The sequence below is a fragment of the Siphateles boraxobius genome, unplaced genomic scaffold (assembly GCF_051911475.1).
Source record: "Siphateles boraxobius isolate OS27281-9 unplaced genomic scaffold, OSU_SipBor_1 53, whole genome shotgun sequence".
NCBI lineage: Eukaryota > Metazoa > Chordata > Actinopteri > Cypriniformes > Leuciscidae > Siphateles > Siphateles boraxobius.
Window position 1 is genome coordinate 4,521,206 of NW_027509175.1, and position 20,706 is coordinate 4,541,911.

The 20,706-nt window shown below is 40.1% G+C and overlaps 1 protein-coding gene across 4 annotated transcripts in view; it reads right to left on the reverse strand.

Moving 5' to 3' along the window:
• ank2a (ankyrin 2a, neuronal) overlaps positions 1 to 20,706 on the reverse strand; it is an 89,867-nt gene that overhangs the window by 54,914 nt on the left and 14,247 nt on the right. For 2 of the 4 annotated variants that reach the window (XM_077205096.1, XM_077205093.1), the window contains exons 1-3: positions 11,276 to 11,742; positions 3,287 to 3,388; positions 560 to 658 (exon numbers count right to left, since the gene is read on the reverse strand). In XM_077205096.1, coding sequence (XP_077061211.1) covers positions 560 to 658; positions 3,287 to 3,388; positions 11,276 to 11,401 — 327 coding nt within the window. In that variant the 5' untranslated portion in view covers positions 11,402 to 11,742. Of the gene's footprint in view, positions 1 to 559; positions 659 to 3,286; positions 3,389 to 11,275; positions 11,743 to 20,706 lie in introns of those variants that run through there. The other 2 variants (XM_077205095.1, XM_077205094.1) reach the window with 1 other exon arrangement.

The window sequence follows — 20,706 nt, forward strand, 5'->3', positions numbered from 1 at the left end:
AACAACTTATAAAAAAAATATCTATAACAAGATATCGAAACAACATACTTTTACTACAGAAGCAAAATTGCATTAGATATTAGGACATTTTCAAAGAAAATATCTAATTTTTCTTAACCCAAAAGCAACTTTGCATCTCTTTTATGCACAAATCTAACACAATTCAGAGAAGTTTGTGCTTGAAACAAGAAAAGCTATTTGCCAATGGGGACTGTAGGACATTTGACCTCATTTACTCACTGCTTGCATGAAATTGCAGAAATCTTATCAGGCAAAAAGGAATTTTACGAATCTAGTACATAATAATAATAAAAATGTGTCCTTGCATTATAGAGCTCTCTGCTGTCTGTGTTATTGCTGGCCATCTGTTTATAGTTCCTGGCTTGTGTGGGTGTGTCTGTTTGGCCCTGTGTGTAAGATGACAGGAGTCAACAGAGTCCAACTGTACTCATCATATCACAGTGCTGGATGACTAACATTCCATCAGACTTACTCTCTCTAGCCATTAGGGAATCACATACCCCTCTCTCCAATTTGTGAGCGTATTTGTGTGCTTAACCTTGGTTGAAGAGTCCACGGTCGCACCCCTCTCCAGAAGTTCCTCCACCAGCCCCACGTGACCCTCTTTGGCTGCTAGATGGAGCGCATTGAGTCCGTTCTAAGTGCAAAGTGGGGCATAATTAATACATTTTCTATTAGTGCAAATGATAGATAGCAGGAATATTTGCAGGAAAATCACAATGGAATAAAAATTGTTCCTGTACTCTACACTAATAGATCACTCATATTATTTTTCTAGATTGATTACTTAATATAGGAAATTGTTATGTATAGCTGTAGGAAAAAAATGAAGACGATTAATTAAAAGATTAAAGATTATGGTTAACATGTTAAATATATTAGAAAGTTTTAAATGTATATCTTGGTTTATTTTGTTTTATGTTTTATTTTGCTTTGTGTTTTGTTTTATGTTTTTAGTTTTATGTTGTTTTGTTTTGTTTTGTTTAATGGTGTTTAGTGTCTATTCTCATCTCATCTCATCTCATCTCATCTCAACTTTTCCCCAGACCCAGTTTAAAAATCCCTGATATAAAGAATAGTTATTAATACAGATTTTACTATGGCTAAATTTGGCAACAGCCTTTTTTTTTCTATTTCAGTGCAATGATCAGAAAAAGATTGTTGCGAATTTTAACCATTGTAAAATGTGTAATTTTCATTATATCATGTCAAAGTCACTTATGCTATTAATAAATCATGCTTACATGTTAAACGTGGAATTTCAATGTTTAATCTCTTTTTCTCGAGCTGTAAATAAGCATTCCCCTAATTCAGACATCGCCACCTGTCTTCATTTACTAATGCACCTCATTCCGTGTTTGATGGGTAAATCATGACAGCTCTTGTGTAACGCAGTGTGGCTAACATTCAGACACGTCAGTAAGAGCAGAGAGAATTAACTAGACTCTAATCTCATTTATTTCGATAATGAAAGCTGGATGAGTTTTTGCATCCGGAGAGAGGGATTCCAGTGAAAGAGTGGAAAGAAGAAAAACAGATAAAACATGGGCAGATTATGTTGCAATATCACTCAGCGAGGATTAGAAAAGTGGACTGTAGAGAAAAGAACATGGAATGCTTGTCCATTGTTGTGCTGACATGCTCATTACTGGCGACTCCATATGACATCATGATGGATAAATGTCATGGGGAAAACTATTATAGTTTGGAGCAGAGGCAATTTCAGCCCACTACATAATAAAGGGGTCCCAGCAACCCTATGACATTTGTCTCTGTTGTAATTTCAGTCCATTTGAATTGAAAATTGGAATAAAATTAAATTAATTATATTAGATTAATTAGATCCGTCACCATCACTTCCATTAATACATTTGGCTATTTATGCTTTTTGATGTATTTTTTTAAAATATGTTTAAATTCCAAAACATATTTTGATAGTCGAGTCACAATTTATTTTATTATTTTTCATGCCATTGATAACAAAATATCACATCTAGTTGCATTTTATCCAAAAAAATAAAAATAAGACAACAACCACAGTTTTCATCATAAATCAGAAGATATGCTATTCAATTTGGACACACTGTCAAACTTAGTGAATCATGCCTTCTACATTTATTCTACAGTCTTATTAAACCAGTGTTAGTGTAACATTAAGGTACTTTCTCTTTTTTCCCCTGGGTTGGTCATGGTTTCTGGGTATTTGTTTGCTAGTATAATGACTCAGTACTACATTTGCATCATATTTATTTGGCACACCCTTCTAAAAACCAGTGCCATGAAGATCATTGTTTGGTAATTTTGTAGTTCATGCCTGTGCCAAACTCGTTGAATGGTATTTTGTATGTGGCATCTTCTGCTCGTTAATAAAAGTTAGCTTTATCATATATCTGACTGGATACATTTTTATTTTACGTGCATGTTTGCTTTTTAGGACTGTTTGATTTTCAGTTCCGTATTGACTTAACACATATTAAGACTAAAGACCCATTTGCTTTCAACATATTTGGTGATACGCGTGCATTGTTATTATGTCAGGGGTAATTTGTAAGGAATGGTTGAACACAGCAGTGCTGTGACAGTGGGAGGGTTTGGTTATGCAGAAGGTACAGAAGGTCGGGAGTGTGAACAGCTGCCAGAGACACGCATGACTAAAAAGCCTTTGATAGAAAGAAGTGCCTGGCAGAGAACTGGCTGATGATGTCCTGATGGCAATGCAGCATTTGTCAGGAATCAGTATCGCTCTCTAACATCATAATGCAATGTGTGCTAAAAAAGCAGGCGCATTTCTGATAATCAGGATTATCCTTCCCTCACAAAGAACAATCTAGGACTTTCTAAAGAGTGCATAGCTAACACAGAGTTGACAGAATATGTCTCTTAAGCTGGAAAGAAGTTTATGACAACCTGCTTCTTGGAAAACATAGGCCTAGGCCTTAGAATTCAGTATTACCCAACCTATTTTATCTCCACAGATTCGATTATATTAATATAAATTCATAATCTAAAAATTGTGTGAACTGTCACAGTGTGCAAAACTTCCAAATGTTGAATTTATTTGAATTAAAGGTAGGGTAGGCAATTTCGGAGAGGCTAGCAATAGCAAGCTAGCTTTGAAAGCATAAGATCCCACCCTCCCTTCAGATCGCCTCCAAAGCCAGCCTTTAAATAAGTGTAAATTGAGGCTGAGGAAACCGATGAGAAAACATTGCCTTCATTTCTTATTTTTTGTAACACTGAAATCCTGGTTCATGGAAGAAGTTACCTGGTTGCATGTAGAAATGTCCTGTCCGCTCTTGAGGAACTCCAGCACCTTTTCAACATTTCCTGCTCTGGCTGCTCTCAGGAAACTGGTGTTACTGTCCGACTGTGGAAACAACACACCATAAAAAAACATTAGGAAATGTCAGCCCAGCTCTGGTAAAACATTGAGAAATTACAGTGCAATTTTCAAATGATCAAAGTCAATGCAACTCATTTTACTTTCGTAATATGACAAATGTAGGGTGAGATCTGATTTTTTCCGATCAGGATCGTCCTTCTGATAATGTAAATTACCATTTAAAAATGTGTGATCAGTAAGATTCTTTTGAAAGAAATTAATAAGCATTAAATTGATCAAAAGTGTCAGTAAAGACTTTTACATTGTTACGTTCTATTCATCAACAAATCCAACTAATTTGAGCAGCAAATCCGCATATTAGAATTGATCCTGAAGAATCATGTGACACTTAAGACTGGAGTAATGATGCTGAAAATTCAGCTTTGCATCACAAGAATTTTCTATTATAATAGAAAAACTATTATTTTAAATTGTAATAATATTACAGTTTTCCTGTCATTTTGAGGTGAGTATAAGATACTTTTTTAAAACGCGAGTTCACTCCAATTTTGAAGCATCCGCATATTGAATTGATCCTGAAGAACATGTGACACTTAAGACTGGAGTAATGATGCTGAAAATTCAGCTTGCATCACAAGAATTTCTATTATAATAGAAAACTACAGAGAGAGAGAGAGAGAGAGAGAGAGAGAGAGAGAGCTCTTTTAAAGCCCTTGACATAAGAGTCCCAACTGTGACAAATAAAACTTTTGCAAGCAAACACAAAATCCTCAATGTACTGGTTAATAACGACTACAGAGCAGGTAGACAGGGACAGTACAACATTAACAGCTGCACAAAATGCATTTAAACATGCAGACAGTATTGCTATGAAAATATTAAAACCTTTAAAATTCCAGAAACCTCTTTTATATGACTAAGTCAAGCTTTCTTATCAGTTCAAGCCAGCATTCAAGTACTTATTTATTTTAGTTCAAATAGAAATGACAAGAGAATTGGCGCCAAGCTCCGGCAATAAATCAGTACCTCTCAGGTCATGTAGAACACAAAGCATTAATGTGTCAGGCCATCACTGGCTCTTGGACGAAATGTTCGAGGCATGACTTCTGCTCCTTTTGAGGTCGAGAGGTCACTTTTTAACATGTGTGGGATAAGACTTAACCATTGGTAACAGAAACTATACATTTGTTCATGAAGTTCATGAACTGCACACACACTCCAATGTTTGAGCTCATGTGGGCAAGAAAAATCTGTTGATAGCTGTTAAACATACATACCTAAATAAACATTTTGAACAATAATAAATAAAAGATTAACATTAATTAAGCCTTTTACATTAGAGGTACTAAAATGAAGAAGCTGCTAAATATCAAGTATAAAAATTAATTAAACAGCTAAAAAGTCTAAAAATACTGATACAAAAATCGTTGAAAGAAAGATATTTCCAGCAGGTTTTGTTGGTTATTGCCGGTTTGGTGCTGGTCAGACAAAGCCAGACCAAATCTTGGTGAAGCTAGTCAATTAAAATGGTCTTTATGGTGACGCTGGTTGACCAAATTGTCTTGCTGGTTAAGCTAGTTAAGAAGCCTATTGAAACATTTCCAAGTTAAAGAAATAGTTCATTAAAATATATATATATATATATATATATATATATATATATATATATATATATATATATTATCATTTACCCACCATCATGTTGTTCCAAACCTGTCACACAAAAGAAGATATTAAGAAGAATGTTGGTAACCAAACAGTTTAGTATCTATTGATTTCCATTGCACAAAAAACAAACAAAAAAAATACCCTGCCATTTCTCAAAATATCTTCTTTGATGTTTCAACGAAGAAATAAAGTCATACAAGTTGAATGTTCTTATTGAGATCTTAACTATTACCATGTTTACTAAAATAATAAGAGAAGATTCTTAGTTAGGAATGTTCTGTTTTTGACCCCATCATCCCAAACACAACATATGCTGGTCTTTTTTTAGCAGGAAAATCCCCTCAACAAATGTCTACTGAACCTAGATTCCATTAAGGTTGCCTTACCATGGTATCTGCCACAGAATTGTAGTAATGGTCCAGATATGGATCACTTCCAATGGTCCGCAGGCCTTTATCTGAACCACACGCCCTACACATTGCCGCATTGCCCATGGTAAAGAGTGGCCCAAAGCTTTGCAAAAAAAACAGCACTACACTTTACATCAATGTCTGGACCTTTCGTATAGATTCCGCACTTGCCGTTTCTTTTCCAGTGATAACAAACCACTGAACATCAAATCGCTCCTCGGAAGATTGATTCCAACTCGCTCACATGCACTTAGCTTTATGGGTTTGCATTATCCTCGGTCTTCAGGTAGTACCCAGGAGCCCATTCAATTATCAGCATCAGAGCATCTATCCAGCTAATGCAAAATCCCCTAAACTTTCATGTCTATCTTTCTCCTCAGGTCCCGAAACATAATCTCTTATGCTCTCTCTCTGATCCCTGCTCTGAGTCTTCTATGAAAATCTGTGTTGTAGACCTCTTGGCTCTTGTCTCCTCTTCTTTTCCAGTCTTGTCTCTCTTCCCGCCTGGCTTTGTGACTGACAACTGCGGCCGTTAACGTGTCTCCCATTGCTATATCAGGCCAAATATCCGCCCCGTCCGGGATCCAGGGCTGGGCTATTTTTAACCCCTCCAGGCTCAGGCAGAAAGAGCAAGGCCCAGCAAGGGGCAATCCTGCTGGGGAAGAGCCAGCTGGGAAACCTGTCCTTTTCCTCCTGAGGTCCAGGAATGTGCATCCACCGGGACAACTGAAGTCAAAAAGTCTTGACTGGAGCAAGATGGTGTTTTGTTAAAAAAAAAATTAACTTGGTTGTCCTATCATCTAAAGTGTTTAAAATGCAACATATTTGCAAGACTATCTAAATCATGGAGCATCATCTCAAAGAGGTTCTTATCCTTAAAGAATATCAGCAATTCAATTCAGCGAAGGCTCTTGCAAAGCAGTTTAAAACCACTATCCATGAGGAGTAAAACCAAGATTACACAGCTATAGTAATGCCTGCAGTGAATCAGACCAAATGGCATCTCTGTCTGTGGGTCATCTCTGGCCCCGAGGTGGTCAGCATTGATCAGACTATGATTCAGCACTAGGTAGACTTCCACTACAGACATATTGACTTGCCATTTACTGCCCTGATCAATGCCATGCCCCCAGTTAAAGGTAGGGTAGGCAGTTTCAGAGAGGCTAGTAATAGCAAGCTAGCTTTGAATGCATGAGATCCCACCCTCCCTTCAGAGCGCTTCAGGGAGTTTCAAACAGTATGAAAAAAAAAGTGTTTTCAAAAAATTACTGTAACCATTGATTATGTAATGATGATGATGATAATAATAATTATATTATTATTATATATATATGTTGTAATGTCTGTCTGTGTTCCCCCGGTCTTTGTGCTTTTGGTTCAGTCCTGTTCAGTTTTCCCGCTCCTCGTTTGTGTTCATGTATACCACGCCCCCTTGTTATCTTGTTTAGCTTGTTTGGCCTTGTATTTAAGCCCTGTGTTTCAGTCCAGTCTTTGTGAGTTCTTGTTGTTGTACCTTGATGTTGGTGGTTCTGTTCCTGAGTCTTGTGCCCTAGCCAGAGTCTTTATGTAGTTTGAGTTTATTAAATAAAGTGTGCTGCAATTGGATCCTGCTTCCTCCTTGCTTCCACCTCATCGTGACAGAAGAACTCACCGCCAATGGATCCAGCAGTTGTTAGCAACCAGGCCTTAAGGAAATTCCTATCATCTCTGTCTCAAGATGGCCAGCCCTTGGAGAGGTATGTGAGGGACTTTTTGGCGTGTTGTCATCTGGGAGCGCTAAATGACGCCCAGCTCGTGGACCTGTTTTGTAGCGGGCTGGATTGGCACATCGCTCAAGTGATGCCGGAGGATCATACTGGCTGGACCCTGAAAGGGTTTGTTGATCTGGCCCTTTCCTTGGGCGGTTCGGCACTTGCAGAGCCTGAGTTTCCCCGCGTCACGCCAGTCAGCGGGTCTGACACCGGATCGGTCTATGGGCGTTCAGGGCTGATGTCCAGCTTGGCAGATTCCCCGCTAAGGTCCGTACGGTCTGCAAGGATCACCGTCCTGCCTGAATCTCGTCCCGTCAAACCAGTTCCAGAGCCCGTCCAGCCAGAGCCCGTCCAGCCAAAGCCCGTCCAGCCAGAGCCCGTCCAGCAAGAGCCCGTCCAGCCAGAGCCCGTCCAGCCAGAGCCCGTCCAGCCAGAGCCCGTCCAGCCAGAGCCCGTCCAGCCAGAGACCGTCCAGCCAGAGACCGTCCAGCCAGAGACCGTCCAGCCAGAGACCGTCCAGCCAGAGACCGTCCAGAGAGAGACCGTCCAGAGAGAGACCGTCCAGCCAGAGACCGTCCAGCCAGAGACCGTCCAGCCAGAGACCGTCCAGCCAGAGACCGTCCAGCCAGGGACCGTCCAGCCAGGGACCGTCCAGCCAGGGACCGTCCAGCCAGGGACCGTCCAGCCAGAGACCGTCCAGCCAGAGACTGTTCTCGTCACGTCTTCCCAGTCAGAGACTGATCACGCCACGCATGCGCCGCCTGAGCCCTCAGTGACCGCAACACTAGCCATTATGGCCACAGCCATGTGGTGTGTGTGGGCTACGCACACACTTGAGCCGGTGTCCGCTGATCCTGCGCCAGAGCCCGCTGATCCTGCGCCAGAGCCCGCTGATCCTGCGCCAGAGCCCGCTGATCCTGCACCAGAGCCCGCTGATCCTGCGCCAGTCCTGTTCAGCCCAGAGTTTCCTTCACCGCTGGTCCTGCCCAGCCTAAAGCCCTCTTCACCGCTGGTTCTGCCTCTTTCTCCTGAGCCGGTGCCTTCTCCAGGCTACGACCCCGTAGCTACCCCCAAGAATTTTTTGGGGGGGGGCAGTAGGCCACCACCATGGCCACCCGAAGGGTCCTCTCCAGCATGGCCGCCCGAAGGGTCTTCACCGCCGTGGCCGCCCGAAGGGTCTTCACCGCCGTGGCCGCCCGAAGGGTCTTCACCGCCGTGGCCGCCCGAGGGGTCTTCACCGCCGTGGCCGCCCGAAGGGTCTTCACCGCCGTGGCCGCCCGAAGGGTCTTCACCGCCGTGGCCGCCCGAAGGGTCTTCACCGCCGTGGCCGCCCGAGGGGTCTTCACCGCCGTGGCCGCCCGAGGGGTCTTCACCGCCGTGGCCGCCCGAAGGGTCTTCACCGCCGTGGCCGCCCGAGGGGTCTTCACCGCCGTGGCCGCCCGAGGGGTCTTCACCGCCCTGGACGCCCGAGGGTCCGACAGCTCCGCCCTGGACGCCCGAAGGGTCTGCTCCGCCCAGGACGCCCGAGGGTCCGACAGCTCCGCCCTGGACGCCCGAGGGTCCGACAGCTCCGCCCTGGACGCCCGAGGGTCCGACAGCTCCGCCCTGGACGCCCGAGGGTCCGACAGCTCCGCCCTGGACGTCCGAGGGTCCGACAGCTCCGCCCTGGACGCCCGAGGGTCCACAGCCTGCTCCGCCCTGGTCACGCCCTCAGCCTGCTCCGCCGTGGCCTCGCCCTCAGCCTGCTCCGTCGTGGACACGCCCACAGCCTGCTCCGCCCTGGCAGTCTGTTCGTCCAGCTCCGCCCATGTTCCATGGCCCAGGTCCGCCATCGCAAGACCCCGGTCCCGTTCCCTGCACAGACCTGGCCCGCCATCCCTCCCCCGGGACCGCCTCCGCTCCACCACCCACCCGAACTATGTCTCTAGTTTTGATGGGCGTCGGGAGCCGCCCATAGAGGGGGGGCTATGTTGTAATGTCTGTCTGTGTTCCCCCGGTCTTTGTGCTTTTGGTTCAGTCCTGTTCAGTTTTCCCGCTCCTCGTTTGTGTTCATGTATACCACGCCCCCTTGTTATCTTGTTTAGCTTGTTTGGCCTTGTATTTAAGCCCTGTGTTTCAGTCCAGTCTTTGTGAGTTCTTGTTGTTGTACCTTGATGTTGGTGGTTCTGTTCCTGAGTCTTGTGCCCTAGCCAGAGTCTTTATGTAGTTTGAGTTTATTAAAGTGTGCTGCAATTGGATCCTGCTTCCTCCTTGCTTCCACCTCATCGTGACAATATATATATATATATACACACACACACACACACATATATATATATATATATATATATATACACACACATATATATTTATATATATATATATATTGATAAATATTGCAAAATTATTTACACTATTGTTCAAAAGTTTGGGTCTGTCAGATTTTTTTTCTTTTTACATTTTTAAGCCTCTCATGCTTGCTCACCAAGGCTGTATTTATTTGTTATTACAATTTATAACTGTTTTTCTATTTTAATACATTTAAAAATGTAATTTATTCCTGTGATGAGAAAGCTGAATTTTCAGCATCCATTACTCCAGTCTTCAATTTCACATAATCCTTCAGATATCATTTGAATATGCTGATTTGCAGCTCAAGAAACATTTATTATTATCAATAATACACTTTCACTTCCTTGTTGCCTTTTTCATGTCTCTTTAGTAGTAATTGTTCTTTAATGAAAGATTCGTTCATAGCGTCTGTCACGTCATGAATGAAATACTCTGGAGGCGAACTAATCATTTGCGTTTCTCATAATGTATCTTTTGGATGCATTATAATGATTTAGTTATTTGGAATTATGATCAAAGATTATAAGTGACCAGGAAATGGAGAATTTGGCTATTTAAAATGCAACCTTTAACTCCATTCATTGAACAAAATGAATTGAATAAAGAGTTGTTCATTTTACTGAAAGAGATTTAACAAGAGAGTTGGTCCAATCCTTCCATCACTACTTCTCAGTTATTTTTCCCCCAATTAAACTTGTATTTTTACTAAATAAAATAAATTAGCGATACAAAAAAATGAATCTTTGATAGTAAAACACTTTCAAAACTGGTAGGTGCTTGGCAGATTGCAAGCTTAAAACTAAAACATTATATCAAAAAGTCATGTCATTACATATGTATAATGACAAATTGTGCTCTGGAGACAAATTTGCATAAAATATTATCATATTTCCTAAGCCTTTTCCATTATCTGTGCTCTGAAACAGGTGCGGAACAACTGACTACAGGATTTATCCCCACATCTGCAGCCTAAAAATACTAAAAAATGGCAACCATAAAAAGTTTTATTAATGATTTTTTTAATGCAGATTTTTTTTAATTTAAAAAAAAAAATGTTTAATGCAGATTTGTTTTAATACATATATATATATATATATTTTAAATAATATTATTTAATAAAAATAATAAAAGTAAAAAAAAATCAGATGTTGCACAAAAAGTCATGAATATGTTGTCTGACTGGGACTGCTGAATTATAACATTTGCATGCATTAGAAAGAGATCATACAAATTATTAATAATTCTTAAATTATTTATATGCATGACAATTGAGGCAGAGCAGGACAAAGTTTTACAAAGCACCCATAATTTCACTGATATTACTGGACTTGCACTATGTAACATTACATATATGACATCATCGGACCCTTTGACCTTCATAAACCTTCTGTGCATGTGAATCCTAGCGAGATTAACTCTCATCACAGTTACTTTACATCCGCTAACACTAAAAGCACAAAAATTAATAATTCGCAAAAACAATTAAAATATGGAGAACAACACAACTAGATTACTAGATAATATATTTATTACAAATGCACTGACTATACTATTAGGGCTGTTCATTCTTAATTGACTTCCAAAACGATTTTGACATTCCCACTGTCAAATTAAATAACAGCAGATTTATTTAAACATAGCAGCATGCGCTCCTAAATGTGACAAAAGGTTAATAGGTCAGCTGTATCTGAGCTTGCATGGATGAAGTTGAGGTTAAAGTACTGTTGTTAACGGTTCGTAAGCATTAATACCTTGCGTTTGCGCTCTGCTCTCTCTCTGTGTCTCCTGCGTTTCTCTCTGGCTTTGGCGAGAGCCTTTATCTCAGGAGGTTGTTCCAGTTCCCGTGCCTTTTTCAGGTGTGCTGCTGCGTGTGCCATGGTGCAAAAAAACACAGAAACCCCAACACAGGTACTCCTCTATCACTTCAGATGTGGAATAGTCCCATAAAGTGGATCATAATAATGTCAAGCTACGGATGGAGTCCTTGTTCTGCTTTTCCCAATGGCTCTTTAACGTGCCTCCTTTTGAATAACGCGATAACAGACGCTCTTTGCCACTGTCCTCCCACAATTCACTCGGAATAACTTAACAACTCTGATCCACTGAATTCTCTCTGAAGTGCAAAGAGTTTGTCTCTTTTCCTCACCCACTGAGAGATAGTCTGGTCCATTGGTTGACTGAAGAAAGAAAAGCCTCACTCGCTGAATCTGAACTTGTATTGCCATGTGTGAACTAGGAATAGAGAGAGAGAGAGAGAGAGAGAGAGAGAGAGAGAGAGAGAGAGAGAGAGAGAGAGAGAGAGAGAGAGAGAGAGAGAGAGAGAGAGAAAGAAGCTGACCTGACTGTCCAGATGTAGAGGCATCCAGCTTTAGTGTCGAGTAAAGCTTTAGGATTGAGTATATGTGAGTGTGCTTCGCAAATGACAAACAGCTGGTCTACAGGGACACCTGTGGCACATTGTGTGCTCCTCAGAGCTGGGGAGGAGTTTGGGGAAGACCACAGCGGAGGGCGTCAGGGGAAAGCAAGAAACACTGGGAATGAATACACTGGCGGAAAAGCAATGCAAGCCACATATTCAAATCCACCTGGAGGGGAATGGTACGCTCCGACACTCAGCTAATGAAGTCACAGACCCAACCTGGTGAGGTGGTGTGGCATTGTTGTAAATGTCCAGGGCTGATGATCAGATTGTCAATGACAGAAAGGAGCAAGGCATTTGGCATCCCCATTGTGCCATAAAGAAATGCACTTAATCTGTAGGATGCTGCAGGGGGATTGTACTATAAATCCCCTTGGATCTCAAGGGGTCTGTGAAATGACTACAGCAGATGCTATGAGGAAAGAAATCTATTATGGTCACTATAAGGTCAATATTCCTTATTAAGGATCTCCCTTAAGCTGCCTCTGACTCTCGGAGACAGGATAGTCTAAAAATAACTACACTATGGGTCGGTTGTTGTTTTTGTTTTTTTATTCAGCAAGGATGCATTAAATTGCTCTAAAGTGACAGTATAGATATTTATAGTGTTACAAAAGATTATTTTCAACATTGTTAATAATAAGAAATGTTTTTTGAGCACCAAATTCTGAAGGATCATGTGACACCGAAGACTAGATTAATGGCTGCTGAAAATTCAGCTTTGCCATAGCAAAATTCAATTACTTTTTAAAATATATTAAAATAGAAAAAGTTGATTTTTAAAGTATAATAATATTTCTTAGCATTATTTTTTTTCAAGGGGTGGTTGATTTCACTTTTCTAACTTTAGTTAATGTGTAATGTTGCTGTTTGAGCATAAACAACATCTGCAAAGTTACAAAGTTCAAAGAAAAGGAAGATATTTGCTTTTAAAAAAAGATATTTGATTTTTTTTTTTAAATCGTTTTTTTAAGGACTACAACAAACTGCTGGTTGGGACTACATTTCTCCCGGCTTAGTGACATCACTAACCTTAACATTTACATAAACCCCGCCCCCGGGAACACACAGTCAATGTCGAGAAGAGTTGTTGTAGCACATTTGTGAGTCTGCTCAAGCTGTCCATCAGTCTTTTCACATGCAATACAGTAGCCTACGTAACACAAATGCAATAGCATGTCACTCTGTAGGCATCTTACAACAGTTCCCACACAAGCGATTTTATAGATTATCATAACAGAATATGCTAATCAAAGACTTGAAGATAGATAACTCCACATAAGCAACATAAATTCATCAACCAGCCATTCAGAAATGCCCTGTTGCATTCTACATGTTGTCACTTCTTCTTTAGTCTCTCCATCATTGTCCGACTCCAGTTTAAAGGGGCATTCGGCAACTATTTCAGCTTAATAAAACCGTTTAGAAATCATTTGGATGGTTTAATAACCTGTTCTGGTGGGAATGGTGACTTTCCCCTCTCCCCCCAACGTTTCTAGGTGGAAAACCAACCTTGCAACAGGAGGATTAATGTCCCGGTAAGTTGTAAATAGGAAGTCTCGTGAGAAGCGAGAACGGGCAAGAAACACAAACTGCTTTATGGCAATTCGATATAAACACACATGCCGCCCTCAATGTGTATGATGTATTACCCACCTCGGTAGACATAGCTCCACACGATAAAGTTGGCCGGCTCCGATAATAACAAATGCACATGAGCAGCGTTAGAAAGGGGGAGAAGGGTGCCGCAAGTGAGGTTTTTTTACGACATCGTTGTGAAATATACGCCTATATACGAAATATGTAGGGGGAGTGACAACAAAAGTGAAAATCAGCGAAGAAATAGCTAGGTTTGACGAATGCCCCTTTAAAGGGTAACTAAACCCCTGGTCAGAGCATGACTCCACCCACTGGCAATATTTGAAAAATGCTGGAAAAGTGGGCAGAGCCCAGCGGAGGGGGGCGTGCACCTAAGATGCTGTATGGAACCTGCCTACGTCACCTGCAACCGCTACGTCACGTACCACCGCAAACATCCAATAGGAAAATTCAACTGCAGTAGCCTCCGTTCAACCTGAAGAGGGCAGCACTCAGACGTTTTTAAACCATATATTGTAGAATTAAAGCACTTTAAACCCAAATGTCAAAAAATTTACTGGAATCAATGAACAGCATATATGAAGCTCCATTCTTACAGAGATCATTAACTAAAAAAAGTTGTATTAGTGTTTAGTTACCCTTTAAACATAAAAGGCAGAACAGTTTCTGACATTTTAGTGCTTGTCTGCGTGAGGTAACGTTAATCGGAGCTGCGCTAACACACAGGAGCTTTTAAAGCACCGCCCTCTGAAGCAGCTCATTTGCATTTAAAGGGACACACACAAAACCATGCGGTTTTTTAATGACCCTCAAAAAGGGACAAATTTAGCATGCTGTAAAAAAATATCTGTTGGGTATTTTGAGCAAAAACTTCACATACACACTCTGGGGACAACAGAGAGTTATTTTACACATTGTAAAAAGGGGCATTATACCACCCCTTTAAGGAAAATCTGCTAATTTTTCTTCTCTTTATTTGCAAAATAACACAGCATATTTTGGATCAATAAAGATCTTCCTCAGACACCTTTATTGTTCAAAACATTGCTGTTTTATTTCACAAATATTTTTTTTATTTTTTATTTGTTAAACAGTTTGTGGATTTCCCTTCGTTTTGATCCTGCACCTGCTAGAGATCAAACACAGGGGACATATTTTCCCCCTCTTTTCCTATATTCTTGATCAATACATGCAGCTTAGGTGATCATAAGAGACTTCTTTTTTAAAAACATTGATCAACTTTTAATCGGCAGTGTTAATTCACAAAGCATAACCCAATTAACAGTATGTATATATATATATGCAATATATATATTCATTGTACATTTGTTATTGTTGTAGTGTGCATTTTAATCATGTTTTGAATGTGTGAAGTGTATACTATATTGTGAATGGAGTATATGCTGGTCAAAATTATTTGCCCCTTTGGTAAATATGATCAAAGATGGCTGTAAAAAATAAATCTGCATATTTTATTTTTTTTAAATGCAAAAATCTAACCTTTCATTGAAGTAAAAGAGTTGAAAGTGGGGATCATTTCAATTGACCTTACATGTAAGTTTTGGATAATTAGTAAATTAGTGAGGACATTTTCAGAAATTTGGTCCTTACAAGTATAGACAATCATCACATAGACTAGCAAATGCCCGCATATCACAACAAACTAACACTGCATGCATTTGTTGAATGCATAGAGTTGACAGAACTCAGTCTCAGTAAAAATACTTCTACACCACCTTGTGGCCTTCAAAAGTAACTACACCTCAGTGAATTGGACATTAGCACACTGACACCTGGTGGTTAAACTGCACACTATAGTGGTCATCTAGAAGATACATACAGTAAGAAGACAAACTATAATACAATACTGAACCTAAGATATCTGAAAATGTAGTACTATGTGAATAGTAACCATAGGTACGGTGGTAATTGTTGACCAAGAAAAGGTGTAACTGCATTAATAACACATCACTACCGTAGATCACTGGAACTATGGTTTCTATAGACATTTGTTATAGAAGAGGATTTGGCAAATGTATGAACTATAACTGTCTTGTTTTTGACAATCTGTAGAAATATCTAACAAAAAACGGTCACACTTTAGATTAGGGTCCAATTCTCACTATTAACATTAACTATGACATTTGCCTCAATAAACTCCAAATTACTGCTTATTAATATATAGCAAGGTTGTTAAGTTTAGGTATTGGGTAGGAATTGGATTATGGGATGTAGAATAAGGTCATGTAGAATAAGGCATTAATATGTGCTTTATAAATTATGAACAGCCAATATCAACATGCATGCTCATAATTAATAGTGAAAATTGGACCCTAAACTAAAGTGTTACCTCAACAACTAACTAAAAAAAATCACAATAAATAAATAAATGTAACAATGTTAAACAAATATAATTACCTTAGACCACTTTGATTTTACTTGTCAGTATTAGTCCCGATTTGTGTGTCTGTGTGTGTGTCCACAGATTCACAAATACACACATGGAAATACACACATGGAAAGTGCCATCCCACAACCTTTACAGATTATTTATTATAATTCGAAAACATTTCCTTCACTACAGATGGTGTTACAATCCAGTAAAGGATTCTCTTCTTTAACAAGATGAATCGTGCTGCATCTCATGTTATTTATTCATGTGTAAAAGCAACAGATTAAACAGAAGGAGAACCTGTTCAGATGCAGAGACAAAAATCTATAAAGCACTGATCCTTTATGAAAACTGATAGTCTCCAGAGCAGAGGAAGAGCTGTGTAACTTGAACAGACACAAAAACAGTAAAAGCAGGGCAAAAAAGGAAGATCAATCAAGTTTCTTCAACCTGTGTGTTGATTTTCACCTATGGTTAGACAAAGTCAATCAGATCAAAATAAGCTATTTCAGTGTTAAATAATCAACATACTAAGTCTGAAACAACCGTTTCTGCCACAATGCTAGAGAATTGTGAGTGGTTGCCAGGGGGTTGCCATGCTGTTGCAGTTTTGACTTCCTAAGTTGGACTTTGTGATGAAGCAGATAAGGATCAGGCTGGAAGTGTTGTAAAACACCCCACAGCAAGAAAGATGTTTGACATATGGTTATTTGAGCTTGAACAGGTCGTGTAGTGCTGATAGACGGACAAGATGAGGACAGAATCAATACAGTGATAAACATGAGCAGTGTATCGGGCGCCAGGTCTCAAATATCCATGCGGAGAGAACAATGCTCCCAGGGGACTACAGGTTATCATCATCTCCACACTTATTATACATCATTATGCTTATGATTCACCCATCACAGCTGCTAAGGATGGCAAATAGTGCTGTGTCAGGGGCCTGCACTAAAACAATGAGAGCTTTTTGCATGCGTGTAATGGTATTTCACAGATGCTTTTTTATCTAAAGTGTCTTAGAGTAACTTTATACATGGACAATATATCAACAATGTATTTGTAGTGGTAATTGTACCAGCATTACTACTAGCATTGTACTAGCATTGTAATGACAACATGAGAAGTCTGGATGTAACTGTGTGGTAAAAATCTCCACTAAAAGTGAATGATAACCATTCAAATGTTAAATATAAGAGAACTTTAAGGGTGTATAGTGTGTGCTGATGTAGGCAATGCATATGGTCTCATAGCTGAGTCTGCACTTTTCAACCTACATCCTCTGTAACCTAATCGGTCTTGAAACTCCTATAGTGTTTGTTATTATGCCATTAGTCAACACATCGATCTTTCATAAAAGCTCATTCACAGTCAACCCTCAATCCAGTTTCTTTACACAAATCCATCATTCCAATGCACTAGATGTGCAGGAGGAATGCAGCAATATAGAATTTGTGGCTGATACAATAGTTAAATAACCAAAATATATGATATCTTAAATTGTAATAATATTTCGAATTATGAAAACTAGCATGAAGAAAAGAGATACTATGATAAGCCTTAATATTATTAGCTTTCGACAAAATCAACACAACAGGGGGAAAAAAGCATGTCTTAAATCCCATTGTTGTAAACAAATACTAATTTTAAAGACTCAACATCCGATGCACAGAGAGCCACTTACAATTTCTGAAAAAGCCTCAAAACTTACTGAGCCATCATAAGCACACTTCCAATGTCTGAAACTGTAGCTAACAAATTATGCTGCCAAAATCAGAGACAGCTAATTTATCCGCAGTTTAATAATTTAATAATTTAAGTCAATTTATAAATTTTTAGTGCTTTGAAACTAGCTCAACCCCTCAAAAAATATCCAATATGGTTTGTCATTTTAATTCAGTAGACTCCTATTTTCCCAGTATTTTTCTCATCAGTTCTCTCATCTTTATTCCTGTATCTTTTCAGTTGTGTTGTATGTGTGTTTATTGATTAATTGCTTTATTTCTGCTTGTCAGTGTTATCACCTTTTTAAATAATAAATTGTTGTAGATCCCCTTTGCATCCCACTGCTGCCACTTTTTTTCCCCATTAACTACAGCCCGTATTAGACATAAGGGCAACCACCTTGCTCTTTCTTTCCTTACATACACAGGCCTGTAAAAATTCCCATTTCTGGAGAACCTGCTTTACATTTCATCATTACCAATACACTGGTCGGAAACATCTCTCAACTTCTCTTTAGCTCAAACACTAGGGTGTTGGCGCTTGCAACGCCAAGGTCATGGGTTCGATTCCCAGGGAAAGCAAGAACTGATAAGAATATTTATGTGTACCTTGAAATGCAATGTAAGTCACTATGGATAAAAGTGTCTGACAAATGTGCCAATGTAAATGTCAAGCTTTCAAATGTCACTCTAGAAATACATGGATCAATTATCACAGACTGTTTATATCAGTAGAGACCACACCCAAACACACACTGATAAATGCAAAGAGAGAGAGAGAGAGCGATCCATAAAAATGAGAGGAAAAAAATGCAGATGCAAAGATAGTTGGATTCAAGCATTTACATGGTTAATGTTTCCGTATTGATCGGATTTTTTCAGGTCTATACCACCCCTTCCAATACAACTATTTTCTCTTTGATAGCTTGCACCCACATACCAAAATAAAGGAGCTATGATAAACCAGGACTTTTTTATCTACACAAACAAACAGAATACAGAGCATGATGATCCATTCACTCACTGCTTAAATGTACGAATCATCTTACATTAAATCAGAGTGCCTGCAAGAGAAGAAACACATTTACAGAAATCAAATAGCACTAAGCCTGGTGACTCTGATTCCAGAAGCCTCTTATTCCTCGCCCAGTTCATTTGAAGATGAAACTGAATGCACTCTAATTCGTTATAAAGTCTGGTGGCTATAGTTTCTGGTTAGGGTCTCTATTTAGCTCTATTTATCAGGTGCTTCTTAGCCAGAATAAGCTACAAAGTGGACCAGAATTTATGCAGAGAGCCAAAAGTCTGGATAAATGTCACTAATGTCTTAATGACAACATCAGATCAGTTCAGTAAGAATATTAGCCTAGAAATCTAGACGCACCCTAGCGGCAGCAAAAAATATTTTGCAGCAAAGTGTGGTCTAGCAACTCTCCGTTGGCATTCGAGCTGGAAAAAACAAATTCTGGTCAGGCCAATCACATCCTGTATAGAGTTGGTGGGCGGGCTTAACATAATGACGGCAGAGTTGTGACGGTTCAGCGTGATTTCCATAGGTGATCTGCTACTTGAAAACAAAGAAGATGCTGCTGGCGAACAGCGGTATTTCAAATCGGCTTTGGCCGCGACTCTGGATGACTTGGAGTTAAGATAACGTCACTTGAGTCATTCTTAAAAAAGGAAGATGTGTTCGGAGTTTTGACGACCGGATACTGCAAAAGTTTAATATAGGCCTATCAACTAGCTCCGCTGGTGGAAAAACGCATGGGGACTCACTCAGCCACCGCCGTCCGTTGCTCTGGTTGGTTGTAGCGCTGTCCTATTGCGTGCAGAGGGAATTTGAAAGAAAACTGTTTATCCCGGCCCTCGGATTGAGGCCTGCCAATTGTGAGTTCCCAGAACTGACATCTTGATAGGTCTGGCTTGCCAGGCTATAAGAATATGTTAACACTAGGGGCCCTATTTTGACGATCTGACACGCAAGTATCAAACGCAAAACGCAAGTAACTGTGTATGCGGATCTTGCTGTTTCACTTATACTGGCGGGATAAATGATTTTTGCACCCAACGCAAATCTAAAATGGGTTGGTCTGAAGTAGCTACATTACTCATGTGTGTGGTTTGTTCATAACGTGAAATAAATCAATCAGAGCGTCATCTCACATTCCCCTTAAAAGCAGGCGCGCTTGTTCCATGGCTGATTGCTATTATGATGGCGGATTTGCCAGGCGCACGCCAGGAGCTTGTTCACATCCGAGGAGACCGACGTTCTTGTCAGGGCCATACAATACAGAGAAGTGACATTGTATGTGGATGGGAGAAACCCAAACAAATTAGCTTCTGTTAAACAGGCGTATAATAATTTGGGTAAATGTGTAAGCTAGATTTAAGCCTATTTTTTCTCATCTTAATGGACACCACAATGATTTGCCTCGTGTGGTAATATTTTCCTTGTAATTATGTATGGTTTGCAAAAATGGGAAAAGCTGCATTTGTGTAAATGAGAGAAGCAAAGTGTATGCGCGTTGCGCACACGCCAAGCATGCGCCCTTAAAATAGCATCTGAATAACGGGCCACTGACTTTAGACTAGGTTTTTCCTGGTCTTTTGTGGAATTGTTCTCTGAAACTGCAAAATTAGCACCAGGGAACATCTGCGCCGGAACACGCCTCCTCTTTTCGCTGAACCGCCCCCAGGAGCGCAAGTTCATTCCCTGATTTACCGACGTGTATCTGTGGAGGAAAAATCCGCTTTGGGTCGGGTGCAAAATAGGAATGATACATGCGTCAGTGTACAAAGTCAATTGCGCTGGGTGCATGATAGGGCCCTAGGTATCTCTTTAGCTCTGAAATACGATGAGATGAAATAGATGTATTTCACAAAATAATTGTAAGGATACTGCCGTTCAAAAGATTTGGGTCAGATTTGCTGTATTTTTTAATTTTTATATGAAACAAATATGAATGCACCCCAAGTTTTTAGTCACATGGAATCATTCCAATATGCTGGTTTGGTGCCCAATAAAAAAAACGTTTTAGGGTTCTTTGATGA